Raw genomic sequence first — 24,196 nt, 5'->3', positions numbered from 1 at the left:
ATAATATCGACCGATGTGTATACAGAGAGCTCAGTGAACCATTCACGGTACAGGCTTGCTGGGAACACACGCTCAGACACGATCACGCAGTAAGTTACAACTTACAAGTTAAATGTCTTCTCTGGAGAACAGTCCAGAATACCTTGTTGTGGAAGACAGCCGTCGGCTGTGATATCTGTAAAACCTATACGAACTTGGACACGAGAGCGCGTGCCAAACGCATGACAAGTTTACCGTGGCGACGAAAACCACAAGTCAAGTTTACCCACTCCAATTAAACAGCTGTGAAAAAATCAAGACAGGCAAACAATAATAAACGGCCATACCAATAAATTAATGGTCTAACTAAACAAACTTGCAGTCGTCACGATTTCTGAACTTTCGCACTCATTATAGTTTGAAGAGGCAGACTCTTTTGAACGTCAGGACTTCAACAACTTTTGTTCATTTTGAAGGCTTATTCATCGGTGGTAAGTAGGCCTAAAGTGACATGTTACGAGGAGTTACTGTTGCCTTGGCCGTGACGGTCCTCTGGGTGTCGGGGGGCTTTCGCGGCCTGGTCTCGGCGGAGAGGGACAGCCGAGCTTCGCTAGAGCTTGTGGATGGGGGCTACGTGAATCTGCTGATCGGAATAAGCGACAGGGTTCCTAGCAATCCAGCCCTGCTAGACCGCATAAAGTTCGTCTTCACCGAAGCTTCCAAATTCCTGTTTCAAGCTACCAAGTAAGTTGAAGCGTTGGGCAAGGAAAAATCCCTTTCCCGTATATAGATTTCAGTCATTTGTCTTCAAGGGAAATATCAATTCGTTTCTTCTGAAGTTGTGAATCTCTGCTGGTTTTTTTCTCGTTTCTTTTCAGTTTGTCCGTCTACACATTTCTTTGTATCTCCATTTAATATCTTGAGTGTCTTTCAGCCCTGTAAGGGCGACTTCCATTTAAAATCAAAAAGCGAATTCGCTTGGGTCAAAGCGATCGTCACAATAAACTTTGGATGTTGCTGTCATTGAATTCGATTCGCTTTCGTGTGGTGTGAACTGGCCTAAAGTATAAACGACGAAAAACTATTTTCTGTAATGGAGGAAACGTATCCTCCATATGCCGCCATTGCTGCATGCAAATAATGTGAAAGAAAAACCACAAAATCGGGGCTGAGAAATCTCGGGGGAAAAATGATCGGCGGAACAAGGAGCCTGTTAAAGCCATAAAAAGAAAAGATCACTTTATCCGGGAATATTTTTTAAAGAAACACATTATGTTCATGCATTATACATTGTTAAAATTGTGACTCCCAAAAGCCTTCGTGCACAAGCAACAAAGTGGCTGTTAATGCGTACTCTCTAAATTCCAACGGACAATAGTCTGAGACGACAAACAAGTTGTTGTTTACAGTTAGGACCTCGAGGGTCTGCAATGCAACAATAACTCCTTAACAAACAGACCATCAAGAGGCAGTTGAAAACACACAACAAGGTTTGCTGTTTGCTTTTTTTGTTATATAGTCATGGTCTTCTATGGGTTGAGGTTAAATTAGCCCCATAAATGTGGCCTATTTACTGGACTGCCTCCGTAAACATAGGCCACACATCCACATGTACAAAAATCGTGTTGACTTTGCCAAATTTTGATTTTCACATTTAGGCTTACTTTGTAGGGTTTTTTTTGCTTTAGAAGCATTCTCACCCTCTATATAGGCTAATCAGAAAGTGCTGCCTTTTTCAGATGTATATTTTTCGTGAAATTTCCAGATTCATTTTTACACGTTTGCGTATCAAAATTTCAACATGAAATTTCACAAAAATTAGACATCTGAAAAAGGCAGCACTTTCTGACTAGCCTATAAAGAGGGTGAGTATGCTTCTAAAGCAAAACAATCCTACAAACTAAGCCTAAATGTGAAAATCAAAATTTGGCAAAGTCGACACGATTTTTGTACATGTGGATGTGTGGCCTATGTTTACGGAGGCAGTCCAGTAAATAGGCCACATTTATGGGGCTAAGGTTAAATGTGGTCCAATGGTTACAGTGTTCGACTCGTGTGCCGTGGTGCATGGGTTCGAATCCTGACTGTGGGAACATGGTGCTTGTGCTACTGAGCAAGGCACTTTACCATTATTGCTTCGTCCTTCGGATGGGACGTAAAGCCGTAGGTCCCGTGTGTTGTGTAATGCACGTTAAAGAACCCAGTAACACATCGCTAAGAGAAGGGGTTTGCCCCGGTGTTTCTGGCAGTGGCTGCAATGTGCGCCGCAGCATCTTGTAAACCATTATAAGGTGCTACAATGGGTCTCATCATAAACTTTATTTACCTTTCTTTAATAATTGACATAATTTCCAGCGCCTTGAGTACCAAATTGTTGGTAGATACGTGCGCTATATAAGACTCCGTTATTATTATTATTAAATACAAAAACTATAAATTTGTGAGGGTTAAATTGTCTATAAGCAGGGGCGCATCACGATTTCAGGAAACGGGGCTGGGCTGGGGGTGGGGGTATATAAAGGGGGGTTGACTCAAAGGTGTGTCGAAAGCACGCACGGCTGGGAGTGAAAGACGGGACCGCGGCATGCCCCCCCCCTCCCCTTGGAAAATATAGGCCACAATGAAAAAAAATTCTGCATTCTAAGGTAATTCAAGAATTCACTGAGGAACATTTAGCATTCCATTTATTGTTTTTACTACTTTCATAACATTAGTATAATCAGCGGCTGAACAGGGTAACACCCACCCCTCTAGAAATCCGCTACTGATAAGGTTTTGAAGTGTTAAAGCGGAGTTTCTCTTATTTGACTGAAATTTTCAGGTAAGTGCATCGGCTCTCGCCAGGCTCCAGACGCGTAATGCAGCCCGTAGCCTTTCACCAAGGCCGTCGTGGCTTAACTTGCCAAGCGGCGAAAACGCGAAGCGACTGGAGATGGAGACCACACACGCGAGTGGCGAAGCCACGAGGGCCTTTTCTAACTTGTCGAGAAACTCTTATGGTTTTCTTTATAATCTCAATTTTTGCTACCCCAAAAGGGTAGCAAAATTCCAACCAATCATCGGCCTTTTAGTGCGTGTGTGGCTACTACCCGGACGCGTCGACGTGCCCGGATGCTTGCACAAAATTTAAAAACAAAAAATGCGAGTCTAGTTTTCCACGAGATCGTGGAAAAAATTTTACTTATAAAAGTATTTCAAGAAATTATTTGAGTGTATGAACTTATTTTTCTTCTGAACTTACATTAATTTGCTGGTGCGAATAGTCACGCTCCCAAAAACTAGCTTTTAAAAGTACTATCACAAAGACAGTTTACCGTATGTATCCAAAATATCTGCATGTGTCTATTAAAACAAGCCCATTTTAGACATGCAGATAAAATTAAATGTCCACTTACAAGTGCCACATGAAATGTTCTCCAAAAGTAGTATAAATGCGTACAACCTCAAAGCTTACGAATTTCACTTTTGCCACAAATTGAAAGATCAAATTTCCCCAAAAGTTCAGTATAAACACGCGATCATTCCTTTCTGTTTTTTATTTAATTGACCACGATGAGCATTTTACACATTTGTGTTGATGTATTGCTTTCGTTTCCGCATAACAAGTATCGGGAAGGCTCGAGCTCGAGCAAGCGCAGCATCATGTGCATTTCTTAATAACAATTTCGTAAATGACTAAAAAAAAATCAGTTTAGATTTTAGTTGGAGGCCGGGGGTCACGCCATCATTTTCAAACGGGGACAAGGCCAATTACGTTTTCCTTACTCACCCTTCTTTTAAAAATGGAAGTGACTAGGCAAAATCCGCGTTGTGGTTGGTTAACCTTCAGCACTCTTCTTATTTGCATAAAAACTATGAATAATTCAAGAAAATCAAGTAGGGAAAGACCTCGTGGCTTTGCCACTCGTGCGTGCTGACTTAATCTTTACTCCAGTCGCTTCGGGTCTTCGCAACTCCGCCGCTCTAAGCCACGATGGCCTGGGCGAAAGGCTATGCAGCCCGTTGCCTCGATGCTTGTATGCATGTGTATTTATTTAACTCATGTTGTTAAACAGAAACACCATCAGTGCTGATTGAACGATAGTGACACTTACTATTTTGCACTTGCTGGTTTTATTAGAGATTCCACGAATGCCAGCGATCGAAACGGAATTACAGCGCCCCAATTTAGCTCTGTTTGAATATTTTATCGGCCGTTTATTATTCCAAGACCTTTCAAAAGACAAGAAAACATTTAAGGACACAACACTTTCGGCGACTTGCTGGGTGGAGTTCACCTTTTAGATTTAAATTGTCCTTTGTACACATTAAAATAAGTTTCTCGAAAAAGAGCGAATGCTCTCTAAATTCCAAAGAGTGAATTTAGGGACTAGACGTTCTAGTCCCTGCTTTCCGACTGTGGGATTGAATCTTCACTCTCGAATGGAGTGAATTTTCACTCTTTGGAATTTAGAGAGTGTGCATAGTTTACGAAGCCAGTTTCGTTTTTAGCAAGCTGAGCTTAGCACATGATTCGGATATTCGAACTTCCGTCAACCCAGTACAATATTCCATTCAGTTTCGCATTTGCAGCGCAGGGCAATTATTTCGATGATTTGTACTTGGGCTATCCGTATTCAGTAGCAAAAGGCTGTGCTGTCGGTCCAGGCAGAAACCTTAGGTTTAACAACTATTTCAGCACCGGAATCTGCCATGATTTTGGATATTTTACCGTCGTAAATTATCTTTTCTTTGGTGATTCGTTGACGTACCAGTACATGGCAGCAGGCCTAAGCCATTGAGCAAACTTTTTTTCAATTGTTTTCAATCAGCAATTTTTTTGGTTCACAATTTGAACACATAACCGCTAAACCGACTAGTGCCTTCCTGAAATAACATCACAGCAACATCGCCTTCGGTTGTCCGGAAAAGCATGGACAATTCAATGTTAAAAAATGTACCTTTCAATAAAATTAACCAAAACGGGATGTCAAATAGTTTTCATACATTTTAGAGGAGTAGAAAGTCGCAAAAATGTGTTCCTAAGAAAAATTCATCTCATGGACCCTTTGAGAAATGACTTTTCCCTTGCCGTCGTCGCGCCAGAATCAGTGTCAAGTCCTGGCCTTGTTTTCTTAAGTCCCGGGTTAGCTCGGAAATGAACGAGCAGTACCAAGCAAGATGGAGTTTATGTCCATACTTTAAGCCTCCTATGGTTTACTGGTACTGTACCATGTATATGGGTTCAAAAACTGAAACCCCTATAAATGTACTTCACAAACGACTGAGTGAAGTTATGATAATGGAGATCTGCAAGTCACGCCGTTTTCGCCACACTGCAGTCGATCTCCATATGGAGCTAGATTTATTGAAAACCTTTCTTTGGAACTGAAAGGCGTAGGCGGACAGTGCAATTGTACATGTATGGCAGACTATGAAATGAACAAAGTAGGCTTTCTTCAATCTAAAATATACGTCAACAAACTCTGACCAAGTTGATTCTCACTTACAAAAAAAACACGCGTAATGGGAAAATCAGTCAGACAATATCAGTGGTTTTTATCGGTGAACTTTCCCCTAGAAGCTGACGAGAGACGTGGACAATGAACATCCGGTGTATTCAATTTCAAAACGTCAATTCTTTGATTTACTTTTAATAGATACATGCATCATCGTGGACTCCAATAGTTTCTTTTCTTTATATGGTCATGGTAAAATTTTGTCATTTATACTAACATGGCTACATGTATATGTTAAAAAGCGATTGTGCAACATGTATTTCCTCAATCACTTTGACATAAAGATAAAGGGCCAAAGCATGTTTGCATAATTTCCTTCATAAGCGTTCAACAGCCATTTCTTTGTTGCAAAAACGAAACAGAAATTGTTTTAAATCACAGAAACCGAAGTTGAAAAGCACATCGACATGATTTGGGGGACACGTAATGTATTGTTCCGTTCGCAGAAGAAAATACAGGGACAGGCCCGTGTTCAATTGCACAACAATAATGAGTCGGATTCAGAACACAAGGCCAAGTTTGTTTGCGCACTTTCATGCTCCGCTTAACTCGACGGACTCCATTCCCTCGACGGTGTAGCTATATTCATCCGCGGGTCCTCACTATACTATATGTTAACCCCCTCCGGTAAATAATCTGAGATATAATTGTTTTGTTCATGCACCTATTGCAAAGTTCGCACGATCTCAAATGTTTCAATACCAAAATAATGTTCATTTATACACTCAACCAAAACAATTAGAAATTCCCCCTCCCATACTTTTTTTGTCTAACTCAAAAACTACTGAGCACCTCTCGCTCAACCAGTACAGAAATTCCTTCGCAATCCAGCCATACGCTCTATTTGGCCCACAACAGTGATAATGTGTACGAATTTATGCAATTTATGACAAATGATACCAAAAACAGTTGCACTGATGTATACGTTTACCTTGTTGTTCACACTCACCTTGCACGTATAAAAAAGTGCAACTTTCTTTTCGGTACCACTTGTCATAAATTGCATAATTTCGTGCACATTATCACTGTTTTTGGGCCAAACAAAGAGTATGGCTGGATTGTTAAGGAATTTCTGCACTGATCAGTCGTAATTTGAGCAAGATGTTCACAGTAGTTTTTTAGTTAGACAAAAAAGTATTAGGCCTAAGGGGGTTTTCTTTTTTGGTTGAGTGTATGCTCATTGCTCATAACATAGTCTCAGCCTCTTACTCAAAAACCACTATGCCTAAAGTTCAGAGTCTGTTAGAAACATTATGTGTCCAGCTAGACTCTTTTTATATACATGTTAGTTAAGTTCCTTTATTTCATGGTCGAAGTACCACAGAGCATAAACAGATTTTAGTAGCAAAGTACCTTTTATTAACTCACCTCCCCTTGTTAAATTTGGTATCGAAAAGTATACATGTACTTCCATATTTAGTCAAATATCAGTCTGGCTCTTTGATAATCAAATTGTGTAAGTAATTGAATGGACAGGTGTCAGTTGAGCGGTTTCTATTATTAGTTCCGAATTTGGCGCAAACGATGCGTCATCGTGAAATAATAATAACTCGTACAATGCAGCATTTCTGTGTATTTAAAACGTCATGCAAAACTCGAAGTGCAAATAAAAGGAAGTGTCAGTTGGTTTTCCCCTAAGGCCTAATTTTTGTTCATGATGATTTTTTTTAAAGTGAAATTTACGATAAAGCTTCCCGTTTAACAACAGGAAGAAAAGAGGAATTAAGTTGCAAGGCGTTGTTGGTAAATAAAATTAAGGCTTTTGGCAATTTGGTAATGAAAACTTATATAGTAGAACCTTATTACCCCTCTATCGAGTTTATTAAAAAAAAAAAAACCTGAACTGATGTCAATTTGAAACCATATGTGAGACGGCCCTCCTGTTCATTACTGTAGGAATTTTTACTTTATAGCTTTCATCATAGGCAACACAGAACATCATACTGTTCCGTAAAAAAAATGTGTTACTTTGAATATGTTTTGGTGTTAGATTCAATAGAAATCGTTCAAATAAGCAGCCATGCCGAGGCTGTCATAGTCATTGTATAACATTGGGGACCACATCATTTTTAAGCTCTATATGTCAGCTTCTACATGTCACTCGGTCGGTCGGTCTGTCCCCGGAAAATTGACCTAAATTAATTGACTAATTGACCAAATTCCATGCCGTGGTCATGAAATGCACTCTTGAGAACGGTTTTCGAAACATCGATTTTGTTTCGATTGATGCGCATGCGCGTTTTGTTTTGGGGTGGTTTTTTTGGCATTTGTCCGTCCCTGAAAATTAAACAAAATAAGCCTGATAATTTAAAAAAAAAAAACGTATACACTGTACATGAACATGTAGCTACCAACTGTTAATTTTGGGGGGAAAAATCAATTAAATGTTTCACAAACATAGTTTGTAAGAATTCGGAAGAAAATGTTTATGAAAAGTTTGTGGAGGCAAAATATGTGCAGTAATGTTATAGTCACGTTGTATTCATCACGTATCGCTATAAATCTAGGTGTACATCTGAAGTATGGTGTTCCATATGTGCCATCGCCATCGCTTTTTTGCGTCTGTTAAACGCATGCATGATCATGTGCATGTATCCCAAGAATAACCTAACAATTTGTTATCAACATGCTTTTTTTGGTTAAAGATCGTTCTGCTATATAACACGCCGTGATTATTCCGCCTGGCTTGCTGTCATTTAAAAGAAATCAAGAAATGTAGTGGAACCCAGACGATCAGCCAATTGAATGATCGTTGAAAATAAAGAGTTACATTTACAAAAAGCTTGTGCATGGTTTTTCACAGGCAGCGTGCCTACTTCAAAGACATTCATATCCTGGTTCCGGAGAGTTGGGAAGACTCGACGGAGTATTCCAGCGTAGAGTGGCAGCGCTTCGACCAAAGTGACGTCATCGTCGACTTCTCCAGTGACGGACAGACAAACAACAACCGTCCGTACACGAACAAAGCAACCCCGTGCGGAGAACCCGGACAATATATTCATCTCACTCCGGACTACATACTCTCGCAGAGTACTGCACAGCCCTTTGGACCTTATGACAAGGTGATTTTTTTTTTGTTATCACATATTTCTGTACAATTTTTTTAAAATAATTTCTGTGTTTAATGCACTTCGATTTTTGGGTAGTTGCTCACTGGATAGTCCTAAGGTTTTTTTTAAATAATGTACATAAAGTGTGATTTGAAGCTTTACATTGTATACCGGTATAGAGAAGGCCTACGCCTTCGGAGAAGTTTGAGAACACTGTGAGTAACTCTCTATATGGAGGGAGTGATTCTATAAGAAGAACCAAAGAGTTGTTCTAAGAAGAACCAAAGGTGTTCAGTCGGCGTTTCAGTCAGCTTGCTCTGACCGTCACACATTTGCACATTATTTAGAGAATGAAAGTGTGAGTCTTACGTGGCAACCACGTGGCAACTCCGGGCCAATTGGGATGGCTAAGCCGTGTTTAAGGTATATTTTGAGTGGCAAGTTGTCATTTTTAAGAATGTCGTGATGTCTGAGCACAAAGTATGAGGTTGAACCCAGCCGGGATGTACATGTACATGTTGTTCCTCTTGTGTTCTTGAGCAGGATAATTCGTTAATTGATTCCAACCTGAAGGTCATTGTTGGTATCCTTTGAAACTTTGGTGAATAGTATACCATTAGCGCTCGCGAGTAATTAATTGTCTCTACGTTAAGACACTTAATTCACAAATAGCCTAGAAGACTTTTGATTTGAAGATATCCTTTGTTGTATTTCGTCTGTGTTTTTTTTTTCGTTTTTCAAGATGTCTAATTTCACAGGAGAAATAGTAAAAGAAAAAGGATATTGAATTGGAGAATACCGTTAACTTTGTCATTTTGTGTCGCAAAACAGATCAAGGTGTTATACAAGTCCTGTGAAATGCGTTAGAATTATTCTCACATTTTACAGTTAAAGCAGTACTGTGCTATTGTGTACAATTTTATACAGAAACTTGCTCCTCCATTTTTTGCAACTATTAATAACAATTAATTTCAATTTACAAATACTGCGCACAGACTCTTACCCACGAATGGGCGCACTACCGGTGGGGTGTGTTTGACGAATACCCGCTTCAGAACGGAGCTCATTTCTACGCTGCTTCCAATGGGGATATTGAGGCTGTCAGGTGTGTCTTAAAAATAACGGGTAAGTCGAAGCGTTCCTAACATTCACAGCAATTATCTGAATATTGAAGATTTTCCTGCGTAGATAATCAAGCACATGACCTAACTACAGACATAATTTACTTCATTATCATTTGCTCCCAGTAATCACTGGGCGTGCATGTAATGGATGGCACTGGAAGGTCCAGTTGATATTAACTTAACAATGAATGACGAATGACAAGTCACATATCTGTATAACAGTAACATAGTACGAGCTTTAATCACGGTTTAATCTTCATAAAACAAAACAAACAATAACAAATACTAATCAAGATTGCTAAAATTAAACAATGTAATATCAGTCCAGTCAGTGGTAAATTAGCTAGTAACATGTCCGAGTCTAGTCTTAGCCCAAGACGCTAGTGATCGATAGTGGATCGTGCACAGTGCGCCTAATGACACAACAATTAGACCAGCGCGCCTACTCGCACTAACGTCTTGGCCATTCGTATCAGCGGTTTAACTTTTTCTTTATTTTCTCCCTACGCTTTCCTAGGGAACCAATGTGTGGGTTCCATCTACAATGTTCGTGTGTTAAAATCCACACACATTTTTTCATGTCTCTTTTACACACATTTCCCCCAATAAACTACACAAAATATAGTAATTATCCAACAACATAACTAAGGCCAAAAAAGAAAAGTCTCCAGTTTCTGGTATGCGCGCGCGTCGCCGTAGCCATGCGCGTCGGCAAAATGAAAAAAGTTTTTTTTTCAATGAAAGATGATGTCTCAAAACCGCCAAACTCACTGGTTTGACTGGAATCCTGCTACTGCACAATTTTAACGTGTTTTTAGATGGGGTTATGATCGAGAATAAGCTTTATGTGGCCTCTCTGGACTCCCATATATTTGCACTAAGTTTAGTCGGGCACCATTTGCAGTCATCAGCCGACATTTGAAGCAAAAAGTCAGGTGAAAAAAAAAAAGCCGCGTCGCCGCACCACTTTTTGGACAAGCTCCATACCAGAAACCGGAGACTTATTTTTTTTTGGCCTAAATGAGCTTGTTTTTTTAAATGTCTTAATATCAAAATATGTAGAATTAAAAACACTTACGACTTTGGGCTGTCCTAATGCATCAAATTCCTGTCAAAACATGTGACCCACAAATGTGACGTTTATCTAAACGTATGGACATACTGCCTGTGCTAACGGTGATACGCAATAGGGCCCTCTTTTAGCAAAAGAATGCATATGTGAAAGAAAATTTCACCTAATTAGCATGTAGCACATTACAAAAACGAAGCATTCTGACCTAACAGTGCAGTCTTGAATACAATGTGCCTTGACTTGCTCCATGATTTCATCGGCAAAATGAGTACTTGTCAATTATGTATTCACCCATCAATTGGAACGAGACCAACCAAGTCTGTTGAAGCTGGTCTCGGGCCACTTTGGTCTATGAGGTCTAAGTAGTCATCAGAGCCAAATTTTGGGGCCAAGGTGAGGCAAGTCTAATTACAACTGACAATCAGTCAGTGACTCAGGAACAAAGAGCCTCTCGGAACAGCCCCCCCCCCCCCCAAAAAAAATAATAACCCCACTTTTTTTCTACAGCCTGGATGTCTACGATACTATTTTCGCGGTACAATACGCGATACAAAGGACACGATACGATATGCACCAGCATGCATAATGTCCTGAACTTCAGTTGTCGCTGCAATCGGTGAATTTCATTTTCAGCTGCGGTTGAGAAGCTCAACAAGTCATCATGTCTCTCTGTTATTTGGTTCGTGGGTTAGTTGGTTAGTTATAACAAACTCAGCAACAGCCTTGCATGGCTATAAATCACCTCGTCTCCCAGTCTATACGTCTCCCTCGTCTCTCCCTCGTCTATACATGTGTATGTCAACTGCTCCCTAAGGCCCGCCCGGGCCCTCTGTTGTTCGCTTTAATGGGTCTCCACTGACCGCCTACCAGTTTATGCAGTCCTGAAAAATTGGGTCACGAGCTAGTCAAAAACCTGATGTTTGTACTGAAAACACTACTTCCAGAAATTACACGGCACAATCACGTCACACACTTAACACAATTGCGTTGACCCGCAGCTTCCGATATCATTTCGACCTTGTTTTAAATAGTTTTGGCTTATAAGAATTCAATTTACCTCACATCCACAGGTGGTCGGGTGCTCCCAAACACGCCAAACGCACCTTGCCAGGTAGACGAAACCGGGCTGCCTGAGCCTGCATGCCGGTTTCGGGATGACTTCGACGGTACAGATTACACCGGCTCCCTCATGTACAAGCAGTTCTTACCCGCGGTAATAAAACGAGCTCTCTTCCCTTCAATGGACCACTGAAAATGGATTTTTTTGTCAAATTCATTCAGATATGAAACTCATAAATTGCTTAATAGCTTTGGCTTTGCAATCATATTCCCCGTTTTTAAGCAAATTATGTTCGACACCAAGGCAAAGATTGCGTACATTAGTACATGTATCTTGCAGATGAGAGGTTCAGTGATTATGTCAACAACTCTGTCGTTCTATTCTGATTTACATCTTCTTTCCCTGGAGATTTCATACGCTTTATTATAATTTCTGTGTAACAGGCTTAACATTCTCATGAAACTTTTACGAATTTAGATTTCCACGTTTTGTGAGAACGCGGCCAACGGGGTACCGGAGGGGAACGAGCACAACAGGGAAGCACCCAACTTGCAAAACACAGAGTGCCAAGGCAAAAGCATATGGGAGGTACGTTTAAAGGGTACCAATTGCATGGCTCTGATCATGGAGCTATAAATAGCTCCATGCTCTGATTGAGGCATGCACTTATGTGCAACGCTCTGTGCTTGAATGCTTGCACAGAAATTGTGCAGATATCCATGTCCCAATTATAAGCGCATGGTGGCAAGCACAGATCAACTAATGCGGGAGGTATTCTAGAATAGTAACTGGATTTGCAGGCGGACAAGCTGAAAGTTGTTGCTAAACCCGTGAAATGCGCTTACCGTTGCCAAGAGAGTGTTCTGTTTTTGGCGGAGATTCGCATAGGGTTAGAACGTGCTGTTACACTGGACCTAGAAGTAAGTGCTGACAAAACTACACTCTAAATTTAACCCAGTGTTCAACTTTTGAATATATCATAAACGCTTTTTGGCAAAAAGGTCATGCGCCAACATCGCGACTTTGCTGCGGGTAAGGGCGAGAACGACGTCAACGGGTTCGGCGGGGGCGAGGAGGAGTTTGACGGCGAGCCCGTGCCTGAATTCACGGTGGTCAAGAAACGATCCAGCCGCATCGTTCTGGTTGTAGATACATCTGGCAGCATGAGTGGGCAGAGATTGCGTCAGCTCAAACAGGTATAAAATGACACCATCTCGCAGTCACTTATGAATTATGAATTGACTCGGTGAAGTATTGAGTGATAAATTGATGCATACACTTTAGTTCCAGAGCTGTGAAGGCCTACTTAAAAGTGTATCTTAGTCTGTTTTCTGCAGCAAATTTCTTCTCTATTTTTTTCTTTGTCAGGTCGCTTCTCACCATTAGAAATGAGATCACGGGCATTGAGGCCGGCTCACATTTCACGCGCATTTTCGGGCAAGGCGAATTTTGGAGTTTCAACCACCCCCCCCACCCAAAAATGTTTTTATTGCTATTCCAACGAACAAAAATTGAATGGAAACTCAAAAGAAAAAAATGCCCATACTTATAGTTATGGAATAAAATAACAGTTTCGATTCATTTCGATATACTTGCGACAATAATTAGGGCGAATCTTTTTGTGCATTCTTAGATGCACAAAAGCAACCCAACATTAAAAACCTTCAATGAGGGTTGCAGACGCCCAGAGAAGAGAACAATCGTGTCAAAATAGAAAAACAATTGCAAAACACGTTATGAGAATCAAAATCGAATGTGTTGAAGAGCCATTGTTCGGTCTTCAATTTCTCACGTTATGAAATTTGTTTCGCTTTTGTTCTATCGTGAACTCCGAATTGGCCCCAAATTTTCCCACATTAGTTTGTTTCTTGTCAGCTTTCTTCTGTTCTTCTTTCTAGACGGTGCAATCTCGAGTTGGTCTTTATATGTCGTAAATTTAGTTATTGCATTAAACATGTTGCTGTTTTCTTCCCGTGGTGTCTTGCAGGCAGCCGAAAGACTGATTACTGGAATTCTGGTGGAAGGAGAGATGCTTGGCCTTGTTGAATTTGCCAAAATGAGTGACATCTTGTCAGAGCTTCGAACCCTCAATGACGCGAACAGAGAGACACTCCTCTCAGAAATCAAGAGTCTTACTGCCGTTGGGGCGACTAGTATTGGAGCAGGTAGGCTACTCCATTGTGAAACAATTGTTTATTCCATTTAAAAGGCATTAAACAGTGTGTCCCTGAAAAAGCGGGCCCGGACATATCAGCTGCCATAATTAAAACAAATATTCATGAGATTAAATTTTGTTTGTGTTTTTTTTTCATGCTGTTGATGTTGTTTATTGCCCGTGGAAAAATAAACTGAATTGACCGAACACTTTAAAAGCCATGACTAGAAACGTAAGAGCTCCATAAAATTGAAATGTACACTTTTTGCGGCATTAGCTTGTTCTTGTTGTAAAGTAGTGGAGAGAGGGAGACCACGAACCTGTATCACACTCGAACACGTTCCACATGCAGACAAGAACAGACTATGTCTTTATTTCATAACACATGTATTTCTAATGTTCATAAATAAAATCGGATTCCGATAAAATTAAATTTGCCCCTTCAATATAATATTTCAACAGTGACATTCATTAAAAAGCCGCGAAATTCTGCACTATGAAAGTTTGATTGTTGTCGTGAAAATGTGTAAAATTTTATGTCGATTTTTTAAAGCGCTTACGTGTCTAGTCATAGCTTCAAAAGTGTTGAATCAACCCAGTGTATTTCTTCACAGACAATAAACAACATCAACAGCATGGAAAAACAAAACAAAATTTAGTCTGACATTAGATATTATGGCCGCTGATTTGTCCGGGCCCGCTTTTTTTTCTGAAACACACAGTATAGAAGCCCCTCCATAGAGGTAGTCAACTTATTCTTGGACTGCTCATTTAAAGCAAACCTTTTGCTGGAGACTATGAATTCCATAAGAATGTATTTTATGGAATTCATCAGACTATTGTTTCAAGTCCCAAGTTTAAAGTTCATTGCATTACTATAGGAATACCAATACCAAAAAACCCAAAAGAAATACGACTAAGCAAGCCTATAGTAAAGCTGGACCTAGACCAGACGAAGCCACAAATGACATTTAATCAGTGGGACAGATGCAATGAGAACACTAGGCTGGCCCTCTGTGAGCAGCATCTTTGCTGATCATCCCTTCTTTGACCCATGTGGTTCTTCATTGAACATCTTCCCTTTCGTAAGATAAGCATCTTCCCTTGTGGATGCTTTGAGATTAGGTCAACAAATTATCGGGATTTTTTAACCACTTTTAACCATTTTTTTTTGTGGAGGAGAAGATGGTGGTGTACGCAGTCTGCCTTTATTGCGACGTCACTTTAAAAAAAAATGGGCTCATTTTTCGGGGGAGCGGGGCATGGCCCCCGTTGGCCACCCCTTGATCCGCTCTTGATTCTACGGCTTTTTATTGTCAGACTGTGGAACAAATTGCTTGCTTCTCCTGTGAACTATCATCCGAAAATCAAGTGAAGGGAAGGGTCACTTTGGGTTTTGATGTGTTGTGAGCATGTACTATCGGTGATGAGGGCAAGCGACCTCTGTGCCTGTCTTTGTTCCTTAGTTTAGTAGTACATGTAGTTTATTTTTATGGTGGCGTTTGGCCTTGTGTTGAGCAACTTCCACCAGAATAGTATTTATTACGAATAACCGAACTACTTCACCTGACCGAACGCAACTACCCAGTCTAATCAATTTTCAAACTATTTTTTTTTAATAATGTCTGAATACAATGTATTTGTTCATTGCTTTGTTAGGGATTATAAATGGTCTGCAGGTATTGCAGGGTGGTTCGGAGAACAGTGAAGACGCCGCAGGAGGAAAGATCATAGTAATCACAGATGGTGAAGAGAATAGGGCCCCGTTCATTAGAGATGTCCTTCCCATGGTGAGTTGTGATAAAGATGATAGTGGTGAAGATGATAAGTGACGATGGTGGTGGTGGTGATTGTGTTGACTGTTATGATGATCTTGATCATGATGACGTTGACGGTGTTAATTTTGGCGATATGGCAAAGCCTCAACATGGTCCAAAAGTTATGCTGGTCCGAAACTTTCGGACCATGTTGAGGCCTTGCGATATCGCCAAACGTATCACCGCCAACGTCATCACGATCTAGATCATCATCACAATCAATACAACCGCCACCCTGACCGTAGTCACTTATCATTATCAAGTTCTTTTACAGCCGTGAAATGAAGTTTCAAAGTTTAATTGTTTATACAATGCAAGATCAAAGGAGTATTTAACATTTGTTGGTGCAATTACAGTTTGATTGAAATAATTAGCTTGGTCGTTGAAATTGCTAAGTTCATATTCTGCATTTTGTTTCCATCGATAGCTGTACACAGGACGGACGAACATACTCTACTCGTATCGATATCACTTTTACATTGTAAACATTGTGGTGAGTTATACACACAATTGACAATAGAGCTTCATCTATAGAGTTCGACTTCAAATTCTTGAATAGGGTGTCTTTTAAAAATTGTAAGCAATTGTTCTCCTTCCGTTAATGGTGTATTCATTTCCTTTTAGGTTAATGGTTCAGGCGTAACTATAGACACTATTGCTCTTGGTCCGGATGCTTCACCACACTTAGAACTGCTGTCGACCACCACTGGTGGCACGGCCTACTTGCTCGAGGACAAATCAGGTTTACTCAGTGATGTTTTTAGCAAATCGTCCACAACAGAAAAAGGTAATAATATCAATGACTTTCGTTATCCTCGTACTGTCAGTGGGTACCCATTGGTCCCGGCCCTTAAACGCGTGGTCTACAGATTAAGAATTCATTTGAATCCTAAAACATATCTAAACATTGATTTTGGACGATTCTTAAGAACAGCGATCTCAATTTTAGTGATTTGGAATGAATTCTGAACGGAAATTAAAAGAAACATACTTTCCCATTATTATTTTTTTCTCATTTTTTTCTAGCCATAACGTCCGTGCCGATCACCTTGTATTCAGAGTTCATCCAAATCCCAGTAGGTCAAAATTTCACTGACGCCGTCTACATAGACTCCTCGATCGGTCGTGATACCCAATTCGTATTTGGCTACAGCCACCAGGACGGCATAGCAGTGCGTATGACTAGACCAAATAAGACCCTGATAACGGCGGGCTCGCCAGAGTACGACACCAACTCGGATTTCAAGCGAATCCGGATCGCTATCCCTGGTGATGCGCAGGTAGGTCGTCAAAGTACTTCCCAGAAACGCTTTGAATTAAAATGGGGTATATAATCAATCGTTTTAGTATTTTGTAGACACCGTCGCAACTAGAGGGGGAGAGTGACAATTCCAGAAGTCTTTTTATTATGTTGGTAAAAACGTGGTGGCACCGTCAGCAAATAATGGCAACATAGTGCCACGTGGTGTCAGGTGGTGTCCAGTCCCGTCTGCAATGAACAGCGACCCCATGTGCCCAACAATGTTCACACCCCTCCCCTCCCCATCGTTGACAAATTCAAATTGGCACTGAAACCAAGGGGACCAGTGCTGTCTTTTGTTGAGAGCATTTGAACAGAAAAGCTCCTCAATGTCATGCAATGGCTTAGCACCGAGTGCATCAGTTCTATTCCAATTTGAAATACGTCTAAATCATAAAACTGTAAAAAATAAAGCTCTTGAAACGATGGCCGGTAGAGCCTCCACGACGAGGGATTAAAAGTCGGAATTCCACAACTTTACACGCCTAGCAATCTTGTAACAGTCCCGAAGTGAATGATCTATTGTTAAACTACAGGTTGGTCTGTGGACATTTGAGATCCGCAACAAGCGCCGGGAAGTGGAGAACGTGACCGTGTTGGTCCAGAGCTACGCCCGGGAGAACCAGGAGCCCATCCTTATCCAGTCATACTGGAGGCACACGACTGTCGTTCCACCACAAATACAAGCCCTCTACGTGTCCGTAGGGCAAGGTAAAATGTCAGATCTGTAATCAAGTCATCACAGCTTATCACAAGTTATCGCAAGCCATCGCAAGTTATCATCCGGCCATACGTCGAGTGAAAGACATTCCTTTGTCGTTGCACATCCCCTGGTACTTGTGATCTGCCTTGTGATTTGACTTATGATTTGACTTATGATTCATACTCGATTGCATTACTACACAACATAATAAAGGTCATTTTCCACCAATTTCATATTGAAGGTAAATTCATTGGTCAAGGTCTGCCAAACAAACTATGTGAATTACAATAATATGAAACACTACAACTGAATGCCAATTGTACTTTGATTAAGGACTGTAAACGATCTCCTGTAACCGACTGTTTTATCAAGGAACAGAACTGTGATTTTTTTTTGCTTTTCTTAGAATTTTTTGGCTTGTTGAGTGTTTAACCAATTTGTGTGCAACAATCACATTAGCTGCGTCTCTTTCCCTCAGGCGATGAAAAAAAGTCCAACGGCTGAAGTAATTTATGCTTTGTTTAATAACAGCCAGAACTGGCTAATTGAGCTTTCACGTTATTTAATGCTTGCATATATTGCTTTTTTAAATTCAGGTTATACGTCAGTTGTTGACGCCGACGTCAGAGCTTTTGTTGACCTCCCCTGCGGAAACGGAAATGAGACAGTGACCTTGCACCCTAAGGATGATGGGATAGGTGCTGACATCACGAAGGATGATGGCGTGTACTCATCGTATTTCACCGAGTTCTGTGGCGAGGGAAGATACGGTGTCAATGTGAGACAATTTTACTATTCAGTCAAAAAACACAGCATAAACAAGGTTTTTTCATATTTAATAATGCAATTTAAAGTCTTGCAGTGCTATCCTTGCAATGCTAAGCTACATGTTTCTTCAAAGTACCAAAACAAAAAGCGAATAGAAGGCATTGACAGTTAAAATCTCAAGGCTTTTGGGATCTCAGCTATGGTTGACACCTCCATCATCAATACATTTGCAAAGGTTCCCCATAACACAGCCATCTGAGACTCTTGAGATTTCAGATTATTAAAGCCGTCAGGAATTCCAGTCTTCCTTGTTCATCCTCATCCACATTCTTTCAGAAATAGTGCCAGAAGGAGTCAATTATAAGCTCAAGCATGTACTCACCATGCTTACTTAAAAAAAACACGCAAGCAAATGAGCGAAAAGTAAAGAAGAAACTTCATCTCACGAAGCAACAATGGAAATTTCAGAAGCCGTTATCCGATCTCAAAATGAGATCAGGACACAATTTCATGGGACTGCTAATTTGTCAATTTACAATATAATATAGCCGTTGTCTTTTATAAGGAGACTTATCAGTAAAACCACAGCAACAAATTGGCACCAGATCTCTAGTCTTATACGAACCCTGTTTTCATCGATTCTAGATCGAGGTCATTAATGACGGTATGGTGACGTCTGTGGCATCCGGTAGCATCATTGGTGCGGGCGCCGCGATCAACCCGGAGTCTACCGGGGATGACTCCCAGCCCGAGCCTGAGCACCGAAGCACGGGTGATTTCAGGCGCGTCAGCATCGGTGGCAGTTTCAAATGTGAGGGATCGAACATTTGCAACGGTGAGAACTTTGACAAGTTGTGAAAGTAAACATTGAAATGTGTTTGGCTTATCTTGGTTCCTTTGGGCTCAGATAAATGTGTCTATAACCTTACATACATATCCGAGCAAAAGAAACTAATTAAGACAGCGCTTATTTTCGAAAGTACTGGAGAGAACACTCTGCTGCGTTGAGTAAACTTTGCCCATATGAATCAAATTAAGTCAGGGAACTTTCATGTAGATGTATGTCCTTGGGCAAGACACTTCGACACAATGACTTCTCATCCCTCCCCCTCGTGGGAAGTGGATACCACCGAGAGTGATACTACAGGCTATTTGGCAGTACAGAAGATTGTTGGAAAGTGTGCTGAAATTGCTGAGAAAAGAGGCCTCCACTGCAGTTGTGGATCAAGTTGCCCACCGTTCAAGAGCATGCTCATCGTTTTAGCAAATTCACCACATTAAATATGTGACCCACCCCCAAAAGAGGAGTCACAAGTCGCCAGAAGGCGTTGGTGTAACTTGCTTTTATTTGAAACCATGAACTATCAAAATCAATAGGAAAATGTCATTCTGCGTGAAGTATCACTATGCTTCTCCGTGTGCAACTATATAGTGAGTGAAAAGAAGATGTCAAAGAATCTTAGAGCAAGAAACTTAGGATTTTATTGGGTACAGTCAGATTTTGTGAACATACCTGTACAATGTATATCAGCGATTGCAGGACACCTTCACCTATTGAAACTCGTTAATTGTGTTTCTCTGTTTTACAGGAAGCATTGACATGTATCCCCCAGCCCGTATAACTGACTTGATGGCGACCAATGTTGATCCTAACACCAAACAGATTAAGCTGACTTTCACCGCACCAGGAGACGATCTATCCACGGGCAAAGGTATTTGTAATAATCCATTAATGCTGCTAAGCCATAGATTCTAGAAAACATTGATTGGAAAATACAGCGATAAATGCATCATGTTAGGCTATTTCCAGTCATTGACTATTTTTACGTAATGCACTTCCTTTATTCGTTTTATGTGAACTGTACAAGTCTATTAGCTCGGTGGTCGAGTGGTGTACTTAGTGCATCAATAAGCAGGATTTTCTTGGTCCGAGTTTTTGTCATTTTTTTTTACTTTTCTAGCAATAGGCTGCAAAAGTTATTCACTTTTGAATTATATTCGAATTATATGCGGCAAATCAGTAATTCGCGTCTCACACGTACACTGGTCCCGCCCCGCGTCGATAATGTGACGACCTGGAACTAGTAAACTCGCACGGTGAATCTGTAGACGCACATAAGTAGAAAAAAAACCCTTTTTTTGGATAACCCAAAAAGTTCGTTGGGAGAGAAACAAAAAAACATCACAACTTTGTGTTAAAGAGCACGGATAGAACATTTAAAGGGATTCGTGTTGATTTCTTTTTCCTGGCAGCCTCATATTACGTCATCGTGATGTCACGAAGTGTCTCCGACATTTACGACAACTTTGACGGTGTGCCAGAGGTGCCATTGGATAGCTTTGTGGAAGGTAATGTCACGCTGACAAAGGATGCCGGCGAAACCGAGGTCTTCGTGATTCGAGTGACAGAGACCGGTAAGGGAACAATCTACTCCGATAAACTTGCTTTCTAACTACACTTATGGAGGGTTTTGGGCCTCCAACTCTGAAAAAAAAGTCTAGATATAAACTATTAAAAAACTATATAAAGGCCTGTATTGTCTCGGTCCTGTACCAATAATGAAAGCCCATGTTCCCATAATTATGTTCTGCCCACCATAAAGACTGCAAATCAATAGCATGGGCGTCGCCATTAGGAGTTTTTCTTAGAGGGGGCCAAATCACATTTTTCCCCAAAATCCCTATAATTTCCAGCACTTTCCCGATTTATCATTTTTCGAGGGTGGGTAGGGACATTTGCCCCCCCCCCCCCTAACAACAATATTACTTCGCTCCTTTCCAACTGGGTTGGAAAGGTAATACTTAAACTCAAATTCCTTGCAATCTCTGAAGAAAACAGATCTGACATACCCGCTGAAGTTGCCCCCCCCCCCCCGATAGCCATGCACAGGGAATAGATTTTAGCAACAATTAGGCCTACTGTCTATTTTGTATCTGTTTGTCCGCTGCAGGTGCTTTCAGCTACTCCTTCGCCGTTGTGGCCATAGACGATGATGGAAACCGAGGTGAGCCGTCCAACGTTGTCACGTCATCAGCCCGCGATAGACGGCCAGTACCACCGTCGGGAGTCTCCTTGGGGCTGGTCGTCGGTTGCACGCTGAGTGGCGCTGTCCTCCTGATCCTGGTGCTGATAGCTGCGGTGTATGTATGCCGCAGGAGACGGCAAGCGGGAGAAAAGGGTAATCCTGAGGTTGGAATGGTCAATGGGGGCACCACCGCGGGCAATATGTATGCCGACAACAATGTTGGGATGGAAAGCCACCGCCCTGTTCCCGCACCAAGCGCCCAGCCGATGCCACCCAGTGGCCCTCTGAAACCACCCAATTCCCCATGGAGGCCAACTAGTGCCCCGCTGAAGCCACCCGTTGTCCCACTGAAGCCACCCACTTCTCTGATGAGGCCACCCAGTGCCCCACTGGGCTCCCCATCCAGTTCCCCACAGAGGCCAACTAGTGCGGCCCCGCTGAAGCCACCCGTTGTTCCACTGAAGCCACCCGCTTCTCCGATGAGGCCACCCAGTGCCCCACTGGGCTCCCCACCCAGTTCCCCACTGAGGCCAACTAGTGCCCCGCTTAAGCCACCCGTTGTCCCACTGAAGCCACCCACTTCTCCGATGAGGCCACCCAGTGCCCTACTGAAGCCACCCAGTTCCCCGCTGCCCACAGATAACCCTGAAGGCAACCTGTACGAGGGAGTCATCAGCCGCCGACACAAAGATCCCAACTGGGACCCGACTCTGCCAAACAACAGCGAGGGGGGTGGGGCTAACATCCAGACAGGTCACGTGGCCAACACTCGGGCCGCGTTTGACAACATTGGTTTCTTGAAGTAGACAGGGTATTAAATCTGTCAGACAAGGAATTGATATAGGGTGGAGATAATCTCATGTCAGGTAAATTTCAACAATTGAGTAAAACGTGGCAAATAAAATAGCAGGTTCAAATTTGTTACATCCGGGCAGCTCCATAAATAAATGTGTTAAGTAATCTTACAACGGTGTACATGTATAGCAAAGAGATATGAGATACAGTGTAGCTCTTACTGTCTTAGGCCACATTGGGCCATTTAGTGTTCCTGCAAGCAACTCATAAAAGAGGTGAGGATGGAATGTATAACTTAATGTACTGAGAATTAGATTGGCTTAATTGATAACGTATGCAAGCGTCTAGAAATTGCTGTAGTGTATACATTGTAACAGTCTCATCCTTTGGTTAGGGGAGGATTCCCATTTAAAGAAGCGGTACCACGAGGTACAGGGTATAAATAATTTCATAAGATGATTGGCTAATTTGTTAAACAATCCAATCAAAACTTGTTCGTTAAAAAAAGCATGCATGTTGTACAAACGCTGTGAATAGCAGACCTTATCACATTTTTTTCGTGTTTGGGGTTAATGTTGAATGAACATCATAATGATTTGTAGATGTTATAATATGTATACTTATAAGCATCGTAAGTTGTTTTCTGCATAGACTTATGTCATTTATACATACATGTATGTAAAACGCGAATTGGCTAAAATTTGGGATTTTATCAATTTTATTTAAATGGTTATTTGTGAAATGACCTGAATGGTAGCATGACTTTGAAACAAAAGTCGCAAAAGATATTATTTAAAGCTTCAAAAAGTGATAGATTTCGTTTATTTTTCATAATAATGACTTCATTGCTATAGTGAAAGATTTCAAAAATGTACTTATCATAAAGTGGCATTAACTCTTAACAGATAAAAGACGGCGTTCTTTGATACTTCCGCATTCAAACGATGTTGTGATACAGCCAGTCTGTTTCATTATTTCTCACTTTCACCTGACGCCAATCAAGTACCAAATCACTATATTATTTCTTAAAAAGGGTGATTAGTAATCTTTATAATTGCCTCATTTCATACATTGTTAAAGTTCTTTTTTTATGCCGAATATGAAAAGCGTACAACACAGCTTTGTGTTGATATAGATATAATGCTGTACATATTGCAGTTGCTGTGATGTCGAGGCTCAATTCATTTTCAAGTCTGAAATAGTCCAGTTCGTATATATGTGTATTTTTGTATTCAGTTTTATGTTATGCTTTTTAATTGGTGTTCTCTTATAATTAGCCTTCACTTACAGTATAGAAGAAGCTTCTGATTGCGGATTGATTGGATAAATATAAACAGTAGGCTTACTGTTGGGAAGCTTATGAATATAGTCTTGATATGCTTAGAAGTTCCCGCCATTTTTGTAGTACTATTGTAGAGAAAAGATCAAAACGTCCAAAAGATCCAAAAATCTTCCAGATCCTACCTCTGTAACCGTCTTAGAAAAATAATCCTTCCGTGCACTATATGAACAGAAAAACGTTCTCGTATATAGATTGATCTTCAAACGCCGTGTGATACTTGCATTGGTACAAGGTAGTGTTATGTAGTCAGAGGTAATATTGTGATGTGGCAGATACAATAAAAAGTTGGTATTTGGAGTGATTGGGTTAAGTTGGAAAATACAAAAGAGTTTACCCATTCCAAATAGCGGCTTCCTGTTGTGTCCAGACTATTTCAGCTTGGATAATTGTATTGTTTTTAATTTGATTATAAATTTTATATTTTACTCAGAGTGCAGCGTGAACATAACTTGCTGGCGAGTTGTGTTTTTTGCTTGTATCGAAATATTAAAGGTTTTATATGATATA

At 40.9% G+C, this 24,196-nt stretch overlaps 1 protein-coding gene across 1 annotated transcript; it reads left to right on the top strand.

The window, feature by feature from the left end:
- The first annotated feature begins 20 nt into the window (after positions 1-20).
- LOC119721961 (calcium-activated chloride channel regulator 3A-1-like) lies at positions 21-24,196 on the top strand. Its single transcript, XM_038191921.1, has 16 exons — positions 21-723; positions 8,281-8,539; positions 9,523-9,652; positions 11,794-11,936; positions 12,261-12,371; positions 12,785-12,979; positions 13,771-13,948; positions 15,598-15,728; positions 16,380-16,542; positions 16,782-17,035; positions 17,592-17,766; positions 18,355-18,536; positions 19,172-19,361; positions 20,116-20,238; positions 20,780-20,941; positions 21,478-24,196. The coding sequence occupies exons 1-16, from the start codon at positions 491-493 to the stop codon at positions 22,356-22,358; spliced, it is 3,510 nt and encodes a 1,169-aa protein (XP_038047849.1). The 5' UTR covers positions 21-490; the 3' UTR covers positions 22,359-24,196.

This window comes from Patiria miniata, unplaced genomic scaffold (assembly GCF_015706575.1).
Source record: "Patiria miniata isolate m_02_andy unplaced genomic scaffold, ASM1570657v1 HiC_scaffold_14, whole genome shotgun sequence".
NCBI classification, from domain to species: domain Eukaryota; kingdom Metazoa; phylum Echinodermata; class Asteroidea; order Valvatida; family Asterinidae; genus Patiria; species Patiria miniata.
This window is presented reverse-complemented; position numbering and strand designations above follow the sequence as displayed.